The following is a 21,626-nucleotide window of genomic DNA, read 5'->3' as shown; positions in this document are numbered from 1 at the left end:
TCTGATCGGTTGAAGTTAGCATGTGATGGACGGTGGTAAACAGAAGGTTTAAACAGTCACCTGCTCAGTATTTTTTTGAGCACGATTTGCTCTTTTACAAACAGCTTCTAGCGTCACACTGCCAGATGGTCCCGTGAAACAAACCATCTGGCACGTGAGGTCAAACTCAGGACGGGATCAAAAGTAAATGCCCGGACGTAAAATCGCGTCACGTCCAGCCCCATCCAGCCCGACTCGTATGCATGAGCGATATGATTCAGTATGTTGGCAAATTTTCTCGAGCAGGGAAAATAACTGACGAGATTTTACACTCTAACCACTTGCGACTACGGTGTGAATGATTCCATTCAACAAAGTTGCCAGAATACAACATGACACAGCGAGTGAGAATCGTGGAGGTGCCTTTTCAGGGGGACGAGCTGTCGGATCCGAGCAGCATGGAAGCCAAACGTGTTACATCCTCCTGGTTTAATTTAATTATGAGTGCAGTTTATTTCCTCGTTCATCTTCCACACAGGGAAACGGCTTCTCTGTTGGGAGAAGCTTTGGCGGTGAATCCACACGGGACGAAGAATGCAGTGCTTAAAAACAGGTGATTTGATTTGATTCGATAGGATCACGACTGAAGATGTCAGCCATCATGTTCAAAGCAGCTAGAGAAAGTAAAAGACATCATCCCATATCATCCTGATATTCTCAAGTCGGTCTAATTTGAATCTGTACAGTAACTGTACAGTGTGAATCTTATTCCAACGTGAGAGTCTTGGGATATTTATAGCAGTATGTTTTGTAATGTAATCAGTATATGTGCTTTCCAATGCATTATTGAGGGGAGATAAATATTTATGATACAGTCGTGGCACAGTTTTCCCTTTTTGCTACTTGAGGAAATCATGCAACGCATTCAGTATGACCCACATACTGCTGAAGAAGTCTCAGTATCTAATACGCCCCTCTCACCTTCTGTTACTCTTCATGCACGGGCGAACACAAAGAAGGCAAACACAAATACGCACATCACGCGCGTTCTGCGCAGATCAGCAGCAGCGGTTCTGTGTTTGTTTGGTTTTTTTTAGGCCTACTGGAGGGTTTGACATTGTAAAGTTGAAGAGTGTGTGATATGAGGAGTGACCCGAGTGTGCGGAGGGTAAACGGAGTGACTCCCCGGGGGGCCAGCTTGTTCTCTCTAGCCCTCTTTTAGAGTTCAGACAAGTCCCATGATGCTGAGAGATTAATGAAGCTGCACTGGCACTGTGATCCCTACAGGATACACACACACACACACACAGTCAAAGGCGTTCGTGCACACACACGATTCATTTCAGATTATGACAGTTTTCACGTACCTGCACTGATGCAAGCTCCAGACAATTCAGGCATTTATTACGCTCAGGGTGGTACAGACATTGTACACTGACTAAAGAAACCTGCACTCAGGTAGGTTTAGTCAGACCTTCAACAATAGATTTCAAAAGGATTATCTGACTTTTCCATCTTCATACAGAAATTTTTACCCTCGAGCAGAGTCTTTCTTTTGTAAAGCAGGTATTACCTAACACGACTTTTAATAAAAACCTTGCCTGTAATTTCCACATTATGTCATAAATAATGCTCAGTAATGCCTCTGAGTCTCCATCAGAGGGGCTCAGATGAAACAGGCCCGGCTGAGTCCACCTCCATCCTCCAGTCTGGCAGTGATACAGGCGAGCTGCACCAGAGCTCGGACGAGGCGGGAGGATGTCGCATTAACACATGGACTAATCTCACACCTGCAGTCAGGCCAGCTGACTTTCACACTGCAGCACTGCCTCTCTGTGGTCACACACGGATACTACATTTCTGCAAAGCGCTGCCCTCTGAGTTTGGTTCAACTGTGAAGAGGAAAAGAAAGGCGACTGAGGCAAAACGCTCCTCAAGGACGCACGCAACTTATTGCTAAACTATTTACAAACTCAGTCAAGATATTGTGAATTATTTGGGCTTATTTATCTTCAGTAAATGCAGGAGCTTGTGGGATTGTGCTGACATGTAACTTCAGTGTTCTACCACGTCTTTTTTTCCAAGCCGTGCTTTTTACCCTCATTGCATGTTTTCTCTGTTTGGGTTTGTTTTCAAATTTCATGAATAACAGACTTTCTTGGAAGCATAGAAGAAAAAGGAATAAAAAGAAGTTGTATAGTGTTTTTGATTAAAATAAACTATATATGTACATATATAGAGATTTTTCAATAATAGTTCTATAGCTTTTGTATTTGTAAAGGCATCTGTATGCAAATTAACTGTGAGGTTTACTATATTTTGGGGGAATAAAAACGGTATCATGACAGCAAGGGGTGTGTGACATTTTGAGATATGATCCATGACATAATTAGAAGACTTCACTGCTAATATAAAATCATCATAGCCTAATATTAGCATATTAAAGAATAACAGCGAAGAAAAAAAAAAAATACTTTTCTTGAAAAATGGAGATATCAGATATCTGGTAAGCCATGACAGACCTGTATCCTAGTGATGATCTATCACTAGGATACAGTGATTAACTATCACACCTGCTGGATGCTATACATTCCAGATCCTATATCCTGTACCCTTGAAAGGGCACCACCCGTGTGCATAGACATATATATGGTACCTAATTGAATCAGGACTCATGGAGCAAGAAGCAATAATACACAGCTTTATAAATGTATAGAAGAAAAATAAGTGTGTAAAAAAGGAGGTAAAAATAACTGTGTGACAACATAATTGAGGCGACACTGCAGAACTGCATTTTCCTTAAAGCATTTTGCATTGAAAGCATTATGTGCATTTACAGTAAGTGTTTGAAAGTACCTTTCACATTTGTGTAATTGCTTTTGATGCCTTGCTGAGTTGACCCTGTAGTTGGTTATTATCAGACGCAGTAACTGCCTTCATCGCACACATTCATGACAGGCTTTGGTTCTGAGAGCTTACCACTGACTTTTATTAACAACAAAACAAGCAGACAAACTCAACCTTGATGACTACATTTATTGCAGCACAAATGCTAAGAAACAAAGGGTGTACATCAGAAACTGCATAATTTACAGTCATATTTCACTTTAAATACGCAAAGAATAACATTTAAGCAATCAATAAATACAACAACATCTACATAATAGTGTTCACAGTTTATCTTTATTTATTGGACCATCTCGGCATTGACTTTTGTAGATTGTAGCATATAGATGCACCACTGTATCTACAGAAACCTGAGTGTTTGGATCTTTCTGTACATCTGAGTCCACAGAAACTGGTTTGTAGTTGGCAAATTTCGATAAAATAGACGTCACATTTGTAGTTAACGGAGCACATTTTTGTCAGGGGTTCATGAAGACGCCATGGAAACGGCGTCTTGACACTGACGCTCATTAGAAATAGATGGTGAAATGCAGCCAGGTAAATGACATGGTGTTGTCTCCTCGTTCTCGATCTCCACCTGACCTATAAGCTCAACCTCACATGGATGGTCCTCAGTCTCATCCACCCTCCCACGCTGCTGTAACTCCTCCACCTCTGACATGATTGTAGACACTCGTGAACAAAAGAGTAATCGGTTTATCTGCGGGTTCCGGGTGAAAAGGAAAGTTGCATTGATGAATGGAGGTATGATTATAAGTAGCGGTGTGACTATAGTACCAATGCTCCTGCAGGGGGATGCTGTTCTCTTTCCCGTCATTGTAAGGACGACAAAAGATATGTTCACCGCCAGCTGAAGCAAAAACATTAAAAAGTAGAGCCCTACAGTGCGGTTGGCTTGGTGGTTACTACGCTTAAGAGTCATGCTCACCCTGAACGCTGCATGATACATGCGCCCATAGCAGTAGCAGATGGCCAGCGTGCAAAAAGTTGCTATGACAGATGGGGGCCCAAACATCAGCATGTCCTCTTCCTTGGAAAATGTGATGTGTTCCTTGATGGCAAAAGCATCACACAGGAGCCCGCTGGTCTGCTGTTGGAAGCCACATGGAATCTGGCTCAGCACGAACCCTCCATGAAAGCTCACCGCCACACTGACCAGCCAAACGATCCCCATGCTTATGTGAATGTTGGAGGTGTTGATGATCCTGAGGTAGTGGATGCCGTGACAAATGAACACATAACGTTCCATGGCCATCAGAGCCAAAGTCATCTGGGTCATTAGGAAAAAACAACGCAAAATACAAAACTGTGTGATGCACCAGTATCCAAATTTCTGAGTTTGCTTATACGCGATAGAAGACAATACGACCATAGCAGTCACAAAACTCATCAAAACACCACAAGCTGACATATTTTTTATCAGAATGTACTGTGGCTGCCAGAGCAGCTGTTTATACCTCACCGTCACAACAAAGAGAAATCCATTTGCTGTGGATGAACAAAATACACAGCCAAGAAACACAACAAAAAATGCAAGAAATGTTTTCTCAGAAAAAGCAAAGTCCCAGGCTGAACAGCTGGAAATGTCATCCAAACGTTGATTCCAGCCACATGAACTTGTCATGTTGGATGAGTTTGAGAGGGAGCTGTTCAGCTGCATCTTCCCACTTGAGGTCAGAACAGTTTTCTGAGAGCAGAAACAGGGTTGAGCATGGAGTGAAAAAGGGAGGAGGGGCTGTTACGGAATTAGCCGCTGTCCGAAGGTGTGGAGACAGTAACTCTGCACTGTAATGTGCAAGATGTAGAAAGATGTATCAGGGTTCAACAATGCTTGTCAGAAAATAAAGAAACCGATTAGCTGAGATTAAGATATTCATTTTTTTTTTCAATTAAAAAAATGGTAAATGTCTCTAAAACAGTAAAGAAAGGCAGTCTAGCAAAGACATTACAGTTAGGTTACCTGGCAACTGCACAGAAGGTCATAGTGGTGCCTTCTCCAATCTGGCATTCAAACGATTGTCTTACCTGTAGGAAATTAGTCTTCACACGTTGTCAAGGAAAAGTGCCTAATCATCCAATTATCATGGCTAGGTGACAATGTAAAGTCGATAATCAGGGCAATCATGGGCCTGCATGGCATGGGAATATCCAGAAGTACGGCTTGAAATGCCCTTAAATTCACAGTATATTAGAGCAAAGATAACATACCCTGAACTGAGAACATTGCAGAGTGGTACATCCCTCGTTTTTCTTGCGTTTCTGAAGCAGACAGCATCAAAATATGGACCCAATCTCCTCTTAACGGGCTCTCCAGTGCCTCTCTTTCCTGGTGATTTTCGTTGAGTAACTATAGTTGCTCTAATAACTGAACTTATGAACACTTACTGACTTCTTTAGACTGATATATTCAGTTTTAGGGGAATAAATATGGATATTAAAGGATTTAAGGTGCTTAGTGTGGCATATTCTGGAGACCAGCAATCACTCATCCAACTATTGAATTCAACTGTGTAATCTTGAGTTAAATATGTGATTGTGTTTGACTGTATTTTACATCTTTGCTTGTGACTCTTCAAGCACTCTTCACCATTTTTTGTGTCATGGTTGTTTCACTTCTTTTCCAAACACCCAAAACACACACAAAAGAAATCCCACAACACATTTCCCAACTAAGCAGCATCGACTTTAAACAGCGACTGAAATTTATTTGATTTAAATAAAGTCTCGTACATTTCACAGCTATAGGGGCCTACATAGTAAGCAAAACAAAGTCTACTCTTTGTCCATGTGCAGAACTACACCACAGGGTAGTTCAAGACAGTTTGTCATCGTGTGAATAAAGGAGTGGGGGCAAGGCTGGTCGAGAGATGAGGCCAGAAGCCAGAGAAAGTACTCCTCAAAAGATCAGCTGATGTAAAAAATAATGAAAGAAGAAGATGAGGTCCTCATTTTGTGACTTCTGGAAGCATTTTCATGCGGATTCCTTCCAAAGTTACACATCCATCATTTGAAAACAAAAACAAAAAAGTGACAATCTGCAAAATATTTCACCAAATTACCATGCTTTAAAGGCTGATAGCTTAAGTTCCTTGTAATGAACACGTAACGACTGGATTCATTATATTTAAGTGATATTGAATGGTAAACTTCTGGTCTTTGTTTCTCCCCAACGTTGACATTGAAATTGTAAATGAACTTGTCAGTTACTGATATTAATCTACTTCGGAAATGTCTCTTGGCAACTGCTATCTGACTTCCTGACTGTAGTGTCACTCTAAGCTCGTTGCTCCACCTCCTCGCCGTACGCAAGATGGCCGTCGCTGACTTAAGACAGCACAGCCTGAGCGTTCTTGATGCCAACCAGGTTGTCTGCGCTGATAGACCTCCTCATAGCAGCTTTACTCAGGTCCTTGTACTTGTCTTCGCACAGCCTGGAGATGGCCTGGAGACAAATAAACACAAAGCAGGTTACAACCTAAACAACAAAGTAAGGAAAACAAAGACTCAGACTAAACCTGGAGAGACAAAAAAAACATTGCTTCACCTATGAGTCAAGTTACAGTTTAAGTCCAAAATAACACACTGTTTTCACTTAGATACTGTTTTCACAGAGGCGTAACAAAGGACTGATAAAGAGCTTCGTGACACGATGCAACAACAAGCTCAATATCAGCAAAACCAGTGGACCTGGTGTGGATGTTGCTGCAATTCAAATCAGGTCATCCTCAAGTCCAAGCGGTCGTTTGTCACATGCCAGATGGGCTGAAATTCCCTTGAGGCACTGCCTGATATACAGCATTCACAATTCACTTTTCATAGAGGGAGATTTCAACCACTACCTATAAAGGCAAGGATGGACTTGAAAACGAGGGGTAGGGGTAAAATCTACAGATCTACAGCAATGCAAGTAATTCATACAAAGTCAAACACGTGCTCGCAGGATCGACTTCAATGACACATCGACAGAGGAACAACACAAAACCTGTTGCCCACCCTGTCACAGAAAGGAGGCGCAATACAAACGTCCGATGTGGACACAAACTCACCTCCAGTTTCTGGGCCCGCTTGTTGCTCAGCGGCTCCAGAGGGAAACTGAGGTTGTTGTCGTCAGCCAGTGAGCGCAGGTCAAAGTAATACTTGGCATAGACGCTGGCTGGGACGTTGATGTTGAACTGGAGCAATTCCAGGAAGTGGCGCTCCATCTCATTCCTGCAGGGCGTGGAACAAAGCAGACAGTCGGTCGAAGAATTCAGCATTTTCAAGTTACGACATCGAGCAACAACAGGGTGCACAATTGTTTTTTGTTCAGTGACTGACACTTTGATGGAGGAAAATTAACACTCACATGTCCTCCACTGTGATATCTTTGAGGATCTGACAGTAGTCGACATTCCACACTGCCTGGTCGTCCCAGACTTTGGAGGCCAGCAGAATGGCACCGAGAACAATTCGCTTCCAGTTACACGGACAGATATCCATCTCAGCGTATGTCAACAGTCTTTCCAGGTACACCTAACACACAGGCGATGTGTACACATTAGTCATAATGATCAATGTTATTTTTAAACCAACTATCTGACTTGTGCACTGTAAACATACCAGAGTGACGATGGCGCACTCAGCAGTGAGCTGTGCAGAGCTGAAGAGCGTTCGTATGAAGCGGTAGATGAGTTTGTGCTCGGGGTCGACCACAGAGTAGTCATCTGGAACCTTTTCTCGCTGTTGACCGGAGGGTTGATCATTATCAGTGAATCAGCAGAGAGTGACACCGTAATTATGTCATTTAACACACCAACATACCGATAGAGGGTGCTTCTTCTCGTCGAATATATCCAGCGAGCGGTTTGAATCTCTGCAGGGGCAGAACATTAACAAGTCAATGTTAGGTGTGCAAAATATGGGATCTTAGTCTAACCTTCACTCATCTGTGGGGGCTTGATAGTGGTAGAAACCAGTGACTCAGTCATTTTCTCTCTGTAGCCCATCAACAATATGATGAACACTGCGAGCAGGACAGGTGATCTGAACTACCACTGATTTGCAATTTGATTCACTAACTTTTCTCCACTGACAAAATAAGACTTTGTGTTCATTTGAGTCTTGTGGAACCTCCAACTGCTGTGATGCCAAAAAGATGAAATTCCTGAACACGGCCACTCTGTTTCCTAACTGACTGATCTAATGACTACTGGCAATCGGCACAAAGTTGCTATGATGCCGATAAAGATTCAAAACTAGCTGACTAACTGATGACTGACTGACGACTGGCTTAAAAGTTTATGACACCATTAAAGATTGATAAAAACTCAAAAGTAGAAACGTATCTACTAAAGTCCAGGAGGAAAAGTTGTTCTGATGAGATCAAAAGCTGACAGAATCTCCGGTTTCATTCACCATTTCAAAAAATGTTTTATCTACATGATGGCTAATGTCGAATTAGCTAACACTTCCAATACTGCGTCTTTCCAATGCAAGTAGTATTTGTCGGGCCAACACCTATCTATCTATCTATCTATCTATCTATCTATCTATCTATCTATCTATCTATCTATCTAACCCGAAAGGTGTGTTCCCTAACTAACTAACTAACTATCTGACTAACTACCGACTGGCCACCACCGACATCTTTATGCCATCAGTTTGATAAACCCCAAATAAACTCTACCCCATCGTGTGTCTCTTAACTAAAGTACAAGGCACAAACAAAACAGTATGGCAACATCTCTACAAACAAAATCTATGACAAAACTTGAGAAAAATGTTCCTACCTGTTTTTTATGTGATAGTATATCGCCAACGCGACGCTGGAACAGAGAGAAATTGACACAGAGAGTGAACCAGAGGATCTGTGCGACGTTAGCTCCTCCTATATCTGCAGCTTTACCGACTGACATGTAGATCAGGTTTGTTACGGTTAGCACTGAGGGACATCTCCATGTTTCGTCTGCAGTTCAGAAAAATTACGCATTTGGTTTGTCAACACTCCTGACTGAATCCACAGGTAGCTAGGCAATGGGGCTTTTCCACGTGCACATGCTGCCTCGGCTTGATTTGGTTTGATTGGCACGTCAGCCAAGCGTGGCAGTGATTCGCATTGCCACTACGACGTCCCTACCTGTCTTGAACGGGGGTCCTTAACTGATGACACGCTCGTCTTGGGTAGAGGTCATATGAAGCGGCTGTAAATACACTTCCTTCCTGCAGCACTGCGGCAGAATGGCCACTAAAAAATGCTTGGCTAATTCGGTTATAAACACCTTTAATCTCCTATCAACTCTTCACAATAAAAAGTACCCTGTTATTTATGATCTTTGATAATGAAGCAACGAAATCAGGAGACGTGACTCCCGCAACAGCTGAGAGCAAACAACCTTAAACAGTAAAAAGAAGCCACCTTGGGTGCCGCTACAAGAAAAGCAGAAAAGCAAATCAGCGTGGCACGGTTCGACTTCAAGCAGTCAAGCCAGTGAAAAAGCCCCACAAATGTTAGCTTTTCTAAACCAGCACAGTAAAATCCTTAAAACTGCTCCTGTGAAGATATTCAGAAGACGGAGGAAAAGTCTCCTACCACTTGATCGTGCTCTTGAGGTTGGGCTGGCTGACCGTGCTGTCGTCGATGAATATCGTCGAGCAGGAGCTGTACTTTTTAGTCAGGACCCCCGGGGACATCTGCGAGAGAAGACATAGATAGCTTTAAAAAAGGCACATGACTGGAGAGATCCCACGCATTTCAAGCACAAAGCCTCACTCGAACACTTACGTGATTCAAGTAGTTGCTTTTCCTTTTCTCACGCACTGGAACGGGTAGAAAAGAACTCGATCAGGCGATGAAAAAATACCAAACTTGGAGATGGTGAGAGGACGAATACTGACCGTCTGTCTGCGACTTGTTCAGGAAGAGGGTGCTGGCTCTCGGGTGGTCCGATGGGTTGGCCTCTTGGGCCAGTTCTGAAACACATGAGAACGAGTCATTAACACAAACCGTCTTTAAACGTACAATCTCAGGTGTGTGGCATCCGGATGCTGGACACCCACCGTCAGGGAGCTCCCGGTCGCTGATGTGCTGCAGGTAGGTCCCGGTGTCTTCGCTCACGTCCTCCGTGGTGGTGATGGGACACTCCTCCAGCTCCACCTCTCGCCTGTGGATCTTGGGACTCTCCCCTGGAGAGATGCAGCAGGACACCGAGCCTCCCATGGTTGACCTACAGCAGTCCTGCTACAGCCCATACAACTGAGAGGGGGGGGGGACCGCCTACTACTCACTCCACTGCAACTTAGAAGTCCAATCTGAATCTTTTAAATCTCCAAAACTAGATCTGGCTGAGATAAAAGACTGATATTAAAATCTCTAAAATGATCTAGCTTCAGCATATTAGGGAGGTGAGAAATCCAGTCTTCAGTGTATAATGGGATCTATGTTCTGACAGCCAACTGGGTGTCTGCGGTATGTGCAGGGCAGCTGACATATTCAGGGCGTGTGCGCAGCATAGCACTGGCGCACTTTGACAACATTTCCATGCGTCGACTGGATAGTTTTTTGTTTTTTTGTGGACGGTGGACGGCTAATTTCAACTCATTTCACGCAGACTAACAGCACAAAGTCACAAGCTCCTCTGTCTCCCTCCATGGCTAGCCGGCTAACGCTAGCTTCCCGCACCTCAATCCATTCCTGGCTGCTTCTTCTTCTTCTCCTTCTTTAGCAGCATGGATCAATCCATTTTCACTGCAGCTTGAAGCCTCCGACACGATAAATATATATTTTTTTAAAAAACAGGCTTTTTTTACGAGGCTATAACGTTGATTCACCCGCCGGGAAAAGACTGTAGAGGTAGCTATGGAAGCTGTGAGGAGGCGAGTGCTGGGATTTTAAAAAGATAGCCAGCGTTAGCTCCCATCTCGTCGCATTTGCAGGACACGTCTTGGATGTCAAACGAGCCGAAGCTGTAAAGTTCAGAGGTAACATCCGGTGGCAGACTTTCAAAATAAAAGTCACCTTGGCACTTAAAGTGACATTTTCTATGTTTCAGAGAAAGATTTTGTATTTTTGATTTTACTACACAACAATTATTATTTGACAGCTTTAGTTACACCAATCATATGAAAATGTACAGCTGAAACACTGACTAATACCTATTATTATTGCTATTTCATGGGAAATTGGCAAATAAGTTTCCAGCTTGTCAAATGTCAGGATATGTAATTATTTCAATTATTTTTTATTTTATTTAGAGGTTTAAACTACTGGTTGACATTGTGAAAATGTCATTCAGGGTAAATGTGAGGCTGATTCTCACTATTTTAATCTTTTCTTTCTTTTTTTTTTTCTTTTTTTTTACATATTTAATTATTGTTATTATTTTTTTTACATAGCTAAAATCTGTAGATTAAAAATGACTGTCCATTCTTGCACTATAATGTGTAAATATGTATATACGTAAATCCGATTTTATTTTCTTTCCTTTTTAATTATATTGTCTATTCTATATTGTCTATTTTGCTATTGCTCTTGTTTTTGTAATATCCCGAGACTGCTGTGACAAACAAATTTCCCTGTCTGCGGGACATTAAAGGATTTCTGATTCAGATTCTGATTCTGATTTTCTCAGTTGATTAATCTAGTATGTAATTAGAAGATTATTCTGCAGTGGAATATAATTGGAGTTAAAGAGAGAAAGTTTTATTCTTTTTACTTCGCTACAATTATTATTTGACAGCAAGGGGCGAGAATCTTTACATGGAGAAATAGAAATAAATGAATAAATAAAACCTCCATACCTCTGTGCAGAATAGGTAATTTATGTGCTTTTATTTTGAGTGCAGGAACGCATTTAAACCGGAAACTGCGTCGCTGCTACGCGTTGTGAACTTTACAGGCCTGTGAGGGATTCAGCCGCAGGCACCGCCCCCTTGAGAAAACCCCCTCTAAGTCACGCCCACTATAAACCACGCGTTCCTATTGGTTTTCTTTAGCTTAACTGTTACATGATTGGCCGAAAAATGAGAGACTGCACGTCACAAGATGGCAGTAGAGAGCCGTTAACGCAGCTGGCTGTCCTCGAAGAAGAAGAACCACACTGCGCATGCGCTTGGCAGACTGTCAGTAAAAATATGGCTACACCAAACTCCATTTAAGTTTCTGTTGATTTTACAGCATGGCTCTCGTTCCGTACGTAGACAATCCTCTACCCGCGCTTTCCAAACTCCACAATTCATCAGCGCAGTTTCGGTTCGCCAACCGCGACCTCCACCTCAGCCAGGACTGGAAACAGCTCGGGGTGGCTGCAGTCGTGTGGGATGCAGTAAGTCATGTATTAATATGAACGTTGCTCCTGTTCTTCATCCATTCATTCATTCATGCACTCACTCACTCCTCATCTGGATTAAAATGCACATCTCTTGTGTTGCAGGCGGTGGTCATGTGCATGTACCTGGAGGTGGGGAAGGTGGAGGTGAAGGGGAGGCAGGTGATTGAACTGGGAGCTGGGACTGGACTGGTGGGCATCGTAGCAGCTCTGCTGGGTGAGAAATACATACATGGCTCAATAAATCAGTTAATATGCCATGCTCTTTTCCCATGTAGTGTTTCATTATTTTTATATATTTAGGTAAATGTATTTATATTTGCAGTTATTTCTGTATTATGGCATGTGAATTAATTTATGTAAGTATTGTTTATGCTCTATATTTATGTGTGATTTTAGCAGGGTTAGTCCTCCATCATATTTGTTGCAAAATTTGTATTGAACATGCTTATAAATGATGAAACATAAATAAATATGCCATTAAATACACTGAAATTAATATTTTCATTCATTAACTAAATGTGAAATAAATAGCTATTTCTGCTTTTATTTATTTACCTTTGTTTTAAGTCCATTTAATTTTACATTTACTAATTCATTTTCTCATTTTAAAATTTTATCTATTTTACTTTTCCCCCCTGCACTATGTAGTGTTGTAAAAATTACCCAGAAGTCATGCTTATGTGTCATATGACCAGTTCTTAAGTACAAGTAACTAAATAACTGTGATAAAAGTAGTTTTCTGTCAAATACAAGTAATTTATCGAGTCATTTATATCGTTATTTCTGATATTAGCAGATTCTATCCTCCATATTTTGACCTCTGAACTGTCCGTCGGTGTCACGTTCTAATTCTTCAGGAGCCAGAGTGACCATCACCGACCGACAGCCTGCTCTGGACTTCCTCTCCGCCAACGTGAAGGCGAACCTGCCCCCGGACTCCCAGGGCTCGGTGGTGGTGTCTGAGCTGACCTGGGGCGAGGGCCTGGAGCGTTACCCGGCGGGGGGATTCGATGTGGTGCTAGGGGCCGACATCGTTTACCTGGAGGACACCTTTGTGCCGCTGCTGCGGACTCTGGAGCACCTGTGCTCGGACTCCACCGTGGTGCTGCTGGCCTGTAAGATCCGGTACAAGCGGGATACAGACTTTTTAGACATGCTGAAGCAGCCATTCAGGGTTGAAGAGGTCCACTACGACAAAGAACGGGACATCCACATGTATAAATGTTGGAAACTGCCTCCAAAGAGGGACTTGTGACAGCCTTCCTTTTTATAATTAACTTTTTTTTTGTATAAGAATCAAATAAAAATCATCAAAGATTACCAGAAACACATTTATTAACAGCTGCCAAAAATGTAATATTTCAATAGCTCTAACATAATGCACTGTTTTATACAGGTCGGTGCTGACATTTAGAAATTGTGAATACAAAATTAATGAAAAGCAACATAAAAAAAAAGCATACTATGTCATGATGATACATTTTACCTAAAATACAACAATATGGCATTCCGTTGTCTTAAAAAATATCCGATTTGTTCTCGTCAGTCGTTTGTCTGGTTGGATTTGGTCGCACGTGTTTGATTGGTGCACTCGAGTCGTACGTGGTGAGATTTGACGCTCCACACAACCGATGAAGTCCAACTAAATACATGACGATGCCTTGATAATCAATAAGCAACAAAACACTGGTGGACACTAAATAATCAATGCTTTAGCAGGGTTGCTTTCAAGTACAGGAGGTTGTGTCGCTTATTAGAGTTTCCTGTTGAATGAAGTGAAATGTGGTGGGATTGTATATGCAGGGAAAAGTGCGCATGCCACTTTGTTTGTGAACAGAGTTTGGAGACGGCGCTCTGCTGGCGCCTGGTACCGACTGCAAGAATCATCCTTTTTTTCCCTCTTATTTTACACAGAAATAATTCAAACTTTAGCAGTAACAAATACATGTTCAACAACAGCGTGACACACCAGCGAGGAATCCACGATTCCAGAGAGGCGTCTCCAAAGTCTGTTCAGAAATATGCAGACAGGGTTTTTTTCTTTTCATCGCAAAACAAGCCAGGCTCATTATTTTTGGGTTTTTTGTTCAAAAAGGAATCCATGAATTCATAAAACAAATTTAAAAATGTGTTTAAAAATCCAAAAATAAGAGAAAAAACATTTTAAAATAGCATTTTTAGGGGCAAACACTGGTTTAACTACCTTGTTTTTGTTCATCTGCATCTAATCCAAACACCTTTTATCACATGAAGCCGACAGTTTTACACCACAACAGTAGTTTTGGTTCAACACTGGTAGAAACCAAAAACAATGAGCCTTCCTACTATGACTGGGAACATGCACCAGAGACCCAATAAACTCTTCAAGAGTTCTGTAACCAGAAATGTTCCGCTTGAGAGGTTTAACCAAGTCGATTAATGTGTTTTTCTTAAAGCTGCATTTAACATGACAACCATTTTACAACCCAACAGAGTGGATTAGCTTCTCTTTTTTTGTTCATGTCTTATCAAGGCCAAAAAGTGAAAAAAAAAAAAAGTCAATGGCATTATGCAAGCAGATAATCCAATACATAGTAAACCAAACAGAGCTAAAAGATAAAAAGTCCATGACACAGCCCATCTACAGTTCAAAGCATTAGTAAGTAACAGATGTTAATGCGAGAGCGCAGTTACAGTTACAAATGTTGCACACGAAGGTAACCTCCTCGTGATCCGCGAGTCTCGGGGTGCAGGGAGGGGGGGTTTAAAAAGTTCCGTCGGTCGTGGTGATGGGAATCGAGCAGTTCCCCGTTGCTGGTGATGTCGCCCGGTTCATCCAGGCACCAGTGACTGGAATGCTTCCCGATGGATGGCGTCAAAACAAGAACAGTCTGTTCCATCACTTCACCACTAAAGGACCCTGTAGAGTTGTAGCCTCCTCCAACACATCCGTCCTGACACAGCCTCACTTCTCATGGGAAACTGATGGGAACTGAATTTCAAATTGAAAGTGGGAGTCGGTATGTTTTTCTTTAAATTCCTGTCTAGTCACTTTACAGATTTTTCAGCAGTTTTTTTTTTAAAAAGAAAGCGAGAGTAGAAAAGGTGGGCGTGGCATCCAGATGCATGGCTCTGTGCTGAGTCTCTGTACACGGGGGGCAGACGGCGTCGGCCCTGCCAGGCGCTCGGTGACGTTTCTACTCAGATTTGTGGCAGTACAAGTCTTTGAGGGCTTTGAGTTCCTCGATGAGGGTTTTGTTCTGGTTCTCCAGCACGGCCACGCGGTTCTCCAGACACTTGACGTACTCCTTCTTCTTCCTGCGACACTCGCGGGCCGCCTCCCTGCACGACATAAACACCATGTCAGTGTGTAAACGTGCTACATTTTACAGACCAAGCAGCTGATCGCTTAATCGAGGAAATCAACAGATCAAGAAACGACAGAACTTATTAGTTGCCGCCCTAATAATTAATATCACAGCAACAACAGGAACTAAACATCCATTAGTCAACATAATAAATCACATACCTGTTTTTCATGAGCCGGACTTCCCTTTTGCGTGTGACCTCCTCAGTGCCTCCACCTGAGCCCAGTGCAGGTGAAGTTGCCATGACGACCCCGGGAGTGATGGCGCTGGTGGGTGCTGTGCGGATCTGATAGGCCTGGACGTCACCAGAGGCAGCTGATGGAAGAACACAGTCAGTGTTAGGAGCGATTAAAAAAAAAAAAAAAAAACAACTTGGCACACTTCCTGTTACAAATCGTACAGTTTCATTCTTAAAAATAGATTTGCACAATGCTTCAGTGGAACATGGTGTTGAGTCATTTCCCCACCTTGTACAACCACTTGGTTGCTGGGCACGAGGATCTGCTGCCCGTCGCTGGTCTGAGCGTACTGCAGGATGGTGGCGCCAGACTGGGCTCCAGCAGCGTTGGCCATGGTGAGCGTCTGCAGGCCCTGGACTCCGTCTGTGCCGTTATTGGCCAGCTGGATGGCCCCGCCCTGGGTAATGGCAACTGCAGAGGCACAACGTTGTGTGTTAGAACTAGTGTCAAATTAACTTCATGGTGATGAGCTCCAAATCTAGAGCGTGGGACAAGTAAATTCAATGCAAGCTTCTCCTGAGTTGATCTATTTTTTCTACAACATTTTATAAATTAAACCACTCAGACACCTCAAACTGCAGCAGCTCATTTCACTTGTTAAATGCTCTTCACATGCTAAATCCCTCTTTGCACTGAACCATATAACCTTTGAGACTTCTTCACACATAAAACATCATAAAAGGGATTTGATGTATCCAAGATAACAGCAGTGCCATCACAGTACCAGTGTCTTAATCATTCCTTAGTGTTGTTTAAGCTGGTTAAATTTCAGTATCATACCAGAATACAACATCTGATTACTGAAACTTTCTGTTCAACTGGTGCTGGTGGCGCAAAGAGCACAAGGACACCACATGACAGCAGGAAATCCTAAATGTCGCAACAACATATAACTTCCTGTATAATAATCTCTAATGATACTCACTGTATTGGCCGCTGCTGGTCTGATAGATGGGAGTGGGCATGGTGACGGTGGTGATGGCGGGGGCTGTGTCGTCCTCGGACTTCTCTTCCTCAATTCGAGGCACTGCTGGAACGTCTGACGATAAGTCGTTGAGGATCTTCCTGCAGAGGGGAACGTTCAAAGAGACGTTTGTGTTACTCAACCTCAAAAGCATTTGCAAGTTCATTTTTTGACTTGATGCAACAATAGCTGATTTAAATGGAAGCACAGAAGACATGAGATGTAGCACAATGTTTGAAAGAGTTCAAAATGTGGACAGGAAAGTAGAAAATCTAGAAAATTCATGAATATATTTGTGAGCAGCTGTCGCACAGACCTGTAGGAAGGTCGTCTGGACAGGATCTCTCTCCTCTTCTGAGAATCTGTCACGCTGTCTACAGACTCCTGGGAGTCCTCACTCTCAGCAACAGTCGAAATCTGCAACAAAAACAATTCTTCCAATTTAGCAAAGAAAATCAGGCAGAAAAAACAACATTTTAACATCTTTTACTGCTTCACTGCAAATATATAGAAATCGCATACAAACTTGAAAATGATGCATGTAAGCAAATCAGTGCAGTAAAAGTCTGTCACACCTGTACAGTCTGGACCTGTGGGGACTGGATGACCGAGGGCTGGGCAGCTTGGATCACCCCGTGCACTTGGACCGTCTGACCGTTGGGTAACTGCACTAAGGTGACTGTGGGACTGCTGGACGACACCTGGGCAGCTGCTATGGACGCCTGCAACCCATAAGCACAGTTCATCTTTATTCAAATCCACACACCTCTCTCAGCAGCAGCAGCACTCCACTGCCACTTTGGGAAAGTACTGTGTAACGTGTGGATTTTAAATCGTTTTTCCTTACAAAATTTACCTGGGCCAGACTGATCTGCTGGGCCTCAGACTCCGAGACAGCTGTTTCACCACTTTGCTGTGTGTCTGCACCAGCCTCCATGGTCATTTAAAAATCTGCACAACATAAGAAACTGCTTGTTTGAACGTGTAACATGATGATTAATACAAGAGCTGACAGCACACAGAGAGAATGAGAGAGGGGTTGTATGGTGTGCAGCAGACACCGGAGGTTGAGCCTCTCACACACACTGCTTGTTGATATATGAGAAAGAGGGTGTGGCTTAGCTTAACATGCTAGCATATACAGCATTTATAAAACATCTGAGAGGAAACTCCAACAAGGAAGAGGGTAGCGAAAAAAAAAAAAAACATAAAGCACGTAGCATTTACAAGACATGACACCGTAACGTTAAGGTTCAATAATGCTCATACAGCAACGAGCCTCACACTTCCAATAAGCCCCGGAGGCTAAAGCTAACTCCAGCTAGTTAGCCGAGGAGTTATCGTTAGTGTTTCCAACTTACACTTAGCAATCTAGCTAGCTAGCTAGCCTGCTTGCTAGCTTGAGCGGCAAACGCTCTGGCGCCTCTGCTAGCATGCTAACGAGCTAATAGCAATGCATTGGCTGTTAGCACAGTTAGCAGCCGATTATTTTAAATTTACCAAGGCTATAACGCAGACATTTCAGATTTTAACGGCTCATATAGCAGCTTAGCGCTTTACGGTGACCTTTAACCACAGTAGAAAAAAACAAACCAAAAAAAATATCGCATTAACCGGCTTGAATCAACACATAACGTTAGGTTGCTAGCTATGTGAGGGTAACTGGAGGGAAAGGTCTGCATGCAGTGCCAGTTTTGTTTGCAACTAGGGCACCCCACTTTCACTAAGCAGTTTGTGGGCTCAGGTTGACTCAAAACACAGTAATGACAGGAATAACTGAGCCCCACATGGCTAGCTGCTTCTGTAACAGATTTCTACATTGTTTAATAAACAGAAAATAACATTTAAGCCCACTCCCATATTAATACCTATGTGTTGCGAGTCAGTGAGCCTCGCAGAGACTGACTCATTTTGTGAGCCTCTGCAACACGGCCGCCATGATCTCTTTGTTGGCTTTGTGCGGATATTAGGCGCAAATAACTTCTCTGGGCAGCCATCTATCTGTTTAGCAAACATCGGATGCGTATCCTCTTACCAACACAGACTCGCTTCGTCACTCCCGGGTCTACGGAGCTCCACTTTTATTCAGACCGACACGTAAGAGACCGCGTCAGGCTACACCTCCGTCGCGTCACCGAGAACAACAACACGGAGAGGAGGACGAGGGAGACGACGACAGAGAAAATCAGCTCTGCCGACGGGACCCGAGGGGAGGCGGAGAGCGGCGGAAACACCCGAGAGCTGCCGAGGAAGCGGTGGACAGCGACGGAGATTGCCGAGGGGAGCGCAGGACGTCCGAGTGCTTATTTGCGCATGCGCCAAGTTGTATCCTACAACTTCAACATAAAAAGATAACTATTTAATATTGTATCATTATTTTTATATATTACGTAACATTAAGTTTTACACACAAATGCAAAATAGTATTTAATATAAAATCATAAACAATATTAAACTTATTTTCTTTACTTTTTTGTTTAATTTTTAGAACGGTATTTACATTTTATTTTTTAAAGTAAACACTGATTATTTTATGTACTTCAAAAAAAACTTTTCTTTCTCTTCAAAATGAGTCTGCACTTATTTTTCTTGCAAATTAATTAAAGGGGCATGACGTAGTTTTGGTGAATTTTATTTTTTTCCTTTACAATATCAACGAGATGATAATGCAAACTACGAAATATTCATCCAAACAAGCTGCTCTCTGAGGAAAATAAGGTCCCCAGAGCACTGGGATCCGCCACGCGTAAACAAAGTAAAACTGATTAAACTGTCTCCTCTTTTAAGGTCAGTTTGTTTATTCAGTCATGGGGGAAAAATGTTTATTTAGTTTTTTATTCTGTAAAAAAGAAACTTCACTCCCAAAAACTACATACTGCACCTTTAATTATTAAATTTCACCTCTGCGTCTTAACAGTAAATCACATTTGTCGTTTTTAAAGCTTTATGTATAAATATGACGCTCATTGTTGGGATGGGGTTTTAAAAAAAAATAGGCTGCATTGCTATTCTGGTCCACATGGGGGCATCAAAGTCATTTATTTGTTCCCAGCACCCCACTCGGCGCTGATTCTGCCCTGTTATGTTGCGTTAAGGCACATGTATCCTTCTGTCCCAGCCTGATATGATCACTTATCTGTGAATAATATCATCCTGCACAGTGTTTTCTGGCTTCCTCCCACCAAACCACATTGAGATTTCATCGAAAAGCCAGCGGGGTCCAGCCCCCGTCTCACTTATTATGATCTATTTACATCCCTTTTGATTGCCATTACATTTGCTTCTCCTTGGTTGTTCGAATCCGGCCATAAAATGTACTCATTAACTCTGTCACTCTGTCAGCGTGGTGTGTGTGAGGGGGACTGTGTGCTGCACGACTGAAATGGCTTCTAAGCTGTGGCAGCTGGTCGAAATCCTGCAGGGAAAATGAGACTTCAGACCAATTTATGACCATCATCTCTGCGTGCGAGGTCATTTCAGGAGGTCTCTTAACGCACACACACACACACACACACACACACAAACAGATGTCAAACATACACTTCTTCAACCTATCAAGTGATTGACTGCACCGCCGCTGACCCGACCAATCTTGTGTCCTTTACAAAAAAAAAAAAAGATAAATCTGCCAAAAAAAGTCTTAAATTTTGCGCTTTCCTCAAATTAAATCACAGATAGTGAACCTCCCGGTCACCTTGTTAAGAGCTCTACGGGCAAACATGATGAATATTTGTCATGAAAGCGGCGTTTTGTATCCATCCCGCCTCTTGATTGGACATTGATTCCCCTTAATGGTGACCACCAGCGAGGATAGCCTCAGCAAACCATAATTAGCCTGCATCCCTACGTGAGAGGAGAGGTTTCAACAGTTATCACTCAGTGTGAGCAGGCTGTGCAGCTCAGATCATTTTCGCAATTCCTGTGGAAGATTAGCCCACAATTTGCGCGCCTGTTGTGCGTGTTTTGTCCATTTTTATGTCGATTTTGTCACTGTTTTGCAGACAGAGTTATAGGAATTAGAGATAATCCAAAGATGCTCAATTTTCTTTTGCAAAAACCTGGCGTGAGTTCACATTCAGGAGCTTTAACTTGTGATTTTTTTTGGGGGGGAGCATTCTGATCTGAAAACAGCTCCCCAGCTCAACATTTTGTATAAATACATGTTTAATTCTGCGTCTTTTTTATCACCAAGATCCACGGTCTTTTTTGGGGGGGATTTGCTGCTAAAAACACACAATCACACTTATTCACTCCTTTATCACGCCGACCATCTCGCTCTCTGAGTGCATATCGACGTGGTCGGCGTGCCCGACGCGATTAAAGCAAATCTCTGATTCTGACTGCTAATGCTGGTGAGCTCTGGCACAGAATATCTGATTGCAAAGGGTTTTTTTTTTCTTTTTCTTCTTCTTCTTGCTCTTCTTGCAGGCAGCAACGACCCTGGCTGTAAATCACTGCTGCAAAACACCCACAAACAGCCGAGCAAAAACGATGCCACAGACGTCCAAAATGGTGTAGGAGGAGGAGGAGGATGGGAGTTTAATCTTCAGAATATGAAGTAGAGACCTGACTCCAATCCATAGCCCTCGCTCCTTGCTCCTTAAACCCAGCTGTCAAAGCCTCTGGCTTAACACAAGCCTCCAAAAACCCCATCGACAGCAAGCCCGATGACACTTTCCCCCAATTTTTGTGTCTCTGCGTTTCCTTATTTTCTCTCTCTCTCTCTCTCTGTTGTGTTTTTTTTAAATCATATGACACTATCAAAACCACGATCCTGTATCTGAGACGTTCTGTCATCATTTAAATGCACTCCTCAATCAAACCCCAGTTGAAATATCATACCTGTCACTCAAAGCAGGGCATTGTGGGAGATGTCTGCTCATAT

General features: G+C 42.7%; 3 protein-coding genes across 6 annotated transcripts; 1 reads left to right on the top strand and 2 right to left on the bottom strand.

Moving 5' to 3' along the window:
- Positions 1 to 5,567: 5,567 nt before the first annotated feature.
- LOC119015107 (cyclin-Y-like protein 1) lies at positions 5,568 to 10,819 on the bottom strand. Its single transcript, XM_037090772.1, has 10 exons — positions 9,922 to 10,819; positions 9,760 to 9,834; positions 9,647 to 9,681; positions 9,455 to 9,555; positions 8,655 to 8,690; positions 7,687 to 7,738; positions 7,486 to 7,605; positions 7,232 to 7,398; positions 6,933 to 7,095; positions 5,568 to 6,328 (listed from the first exon to the last, which is right to left on the bottom strand). The coding sequence occupies exons 1-10, from the start codon at positions 10,079 to 10,081 to the stop codon at positions 6,212 to 6,214; spliced, it is 1,026 nt and encodes a 341-aa protein (XP_036946667.1). The 5' UTR covers positions 10,082 to 10,819; the 3' UTR covers positions 5,568 to 6,211.
- A 1,094-nt stretch (positions 10,820 to 11,913) lies between these two features.
- Positions 11,914 to 14,719, top strand: mettl21a (methyltransferase like 21A). Its single transcript, XM_037091629.1, has 3 exons — positions 11,914 to 12,185; positions 12,294 to 12,405; positions 13,049 to 14,719. The coding sequence occupies exons 1-3, from the start codon at positions 12,039 to 12,041 to the stop codon at positions 13,444 to 13,446; spliced, it is 657 nt and encodes a 218-aa protein (XP_036947524.1). The 5' UTR covers positions 11,914 to 12,038; the 3' UTR covers positions 13,447 to 14,719.
- On the bottom strand, positions 13,509 to 18,935 carry LOC119015544 (cyclic AMP-responsive element-binding protein 1-like). 4 transcript variants are annotated; one of them, XM_037091625.1, is made up of 8 exons: positions 18,777 to 18,935; positions 17,589 to 17,692; positions 17,317 to 17,463; positions 17,058 to 17,158; positions 16,703 to 16,842; positions 16,006 to 16,188; positions 15,700 to 15,853; positions 13,509 to 15,512 (listed from the first exon to the last, which is right to left on the bottom strand). In XM_037091625.1, the coding sequence occupies exons 2-8, from the start codon at positions 17,682 to 17,684 to the stop codon at positions 15,368 to 15,370; spliced, it is 966 nt and encodes a 321-aa protein (XP_036947520.1). In that variant the 5' UTR covers positions 17,685 to 17,692; positions 18,777 to 18,935; the 3' UTR covers positions 13,509 to 15,367. The 4 variants fall into 4 exon arrangements, with proteins under 4 accessions (XP_036947520.1, XP_036947522.1, XP_036947521.1 ...); XM_037091627.1 differs by having other exon boundaries at positions 17,598 to 17,692; XM_037091626.1 differs by lacking the exon at positions 18,777 to 18,935 and adding an exon at positions 18,610 to 18,770.
- Positions 18,936 to 21,626: the final 2,691 nt, after the last annotated feature.

Source organism: Acanthopagrus latus, chromosome 24, assembly GCF_904848185.1.
Source record: "Acanthopagrus latus isolate v.2019 chromosome 24, fAcaLat1.1, whole genome shotgun sequence".
Taxonomy (NCBI): Eukaryota; Metazoa; Chordata; class Actinopteri; order Spariformes; family Sparidae; genus Acanthopagrus; species Acanthopagrus latus.
Note: the sequence above shows the minus strand (reverse complement) of the source record. Positions and strands in the feature narration are given on the sequence as shown.

Coding starts and splice junctions, on each gene's coding strand:
- LOC119015544 (XM_037091625.1), bottom strand. CDS start 17,684: ATGACCATGGAGGCTGGTGCAGACACACAGCAAAGTGGTGAAACAGCT. Junction 16,843..17,057: donor TCCAGACGACCTTCCTACAG/GTCTGTGCGACA, acceptor TCCCCTCTGCAG/GAAGATCCTCAACGACTTAT. Junction 15,854..16,005: donor CAACCAAGTGGTTGTACAAG/GTGGGGAAATGA, acceptor TTCTTCCATCAG/CTGCCTCTGGTGACGTCCAG.
- mettl21a (XM_037091629.1), top strand. CDS start 12,039: ATGGCTCTCGTTCCGTACGTAGACAATCCTCTACCCGCGCTTTCCAAA. Junction 12,186..12,293: donor CTGCAGTCGTGTGGGATGCA/GTAAGTCATGTA, acceptor CTTGTGTTGCAG/GCGGTGGTCATGTGCATGTA. Junction 12,406..13,048: donor CATCGTAGCAGCTCTGCTGG/GTGAGAAATACA, acceptor CTAATTCTTCAG/GAGCCAGAGTGACCATCACC.
- LOC119015107 (XM_037090772.1), bottom strand. CDS start 10,081: ATGGGAGGCTCGGTGTCCTGCTGCATCTCTCCAGGGGAGAGTCCCAAG. Junction 7,739..8,654: donor TACTATCACATAAAAAACAG/GTAGGAACATTT, acceptor CTGCCCCTGCAG/AGATTCAAACCGCTCGCTGG. Junction 6,329..6,932: donor AGCGGGCCCAGAAACTGGAG/GTGAGTTTGTGT, acceptor ATTTGTCTCCAG/GCCATCTCCAGGCTGTGCGA.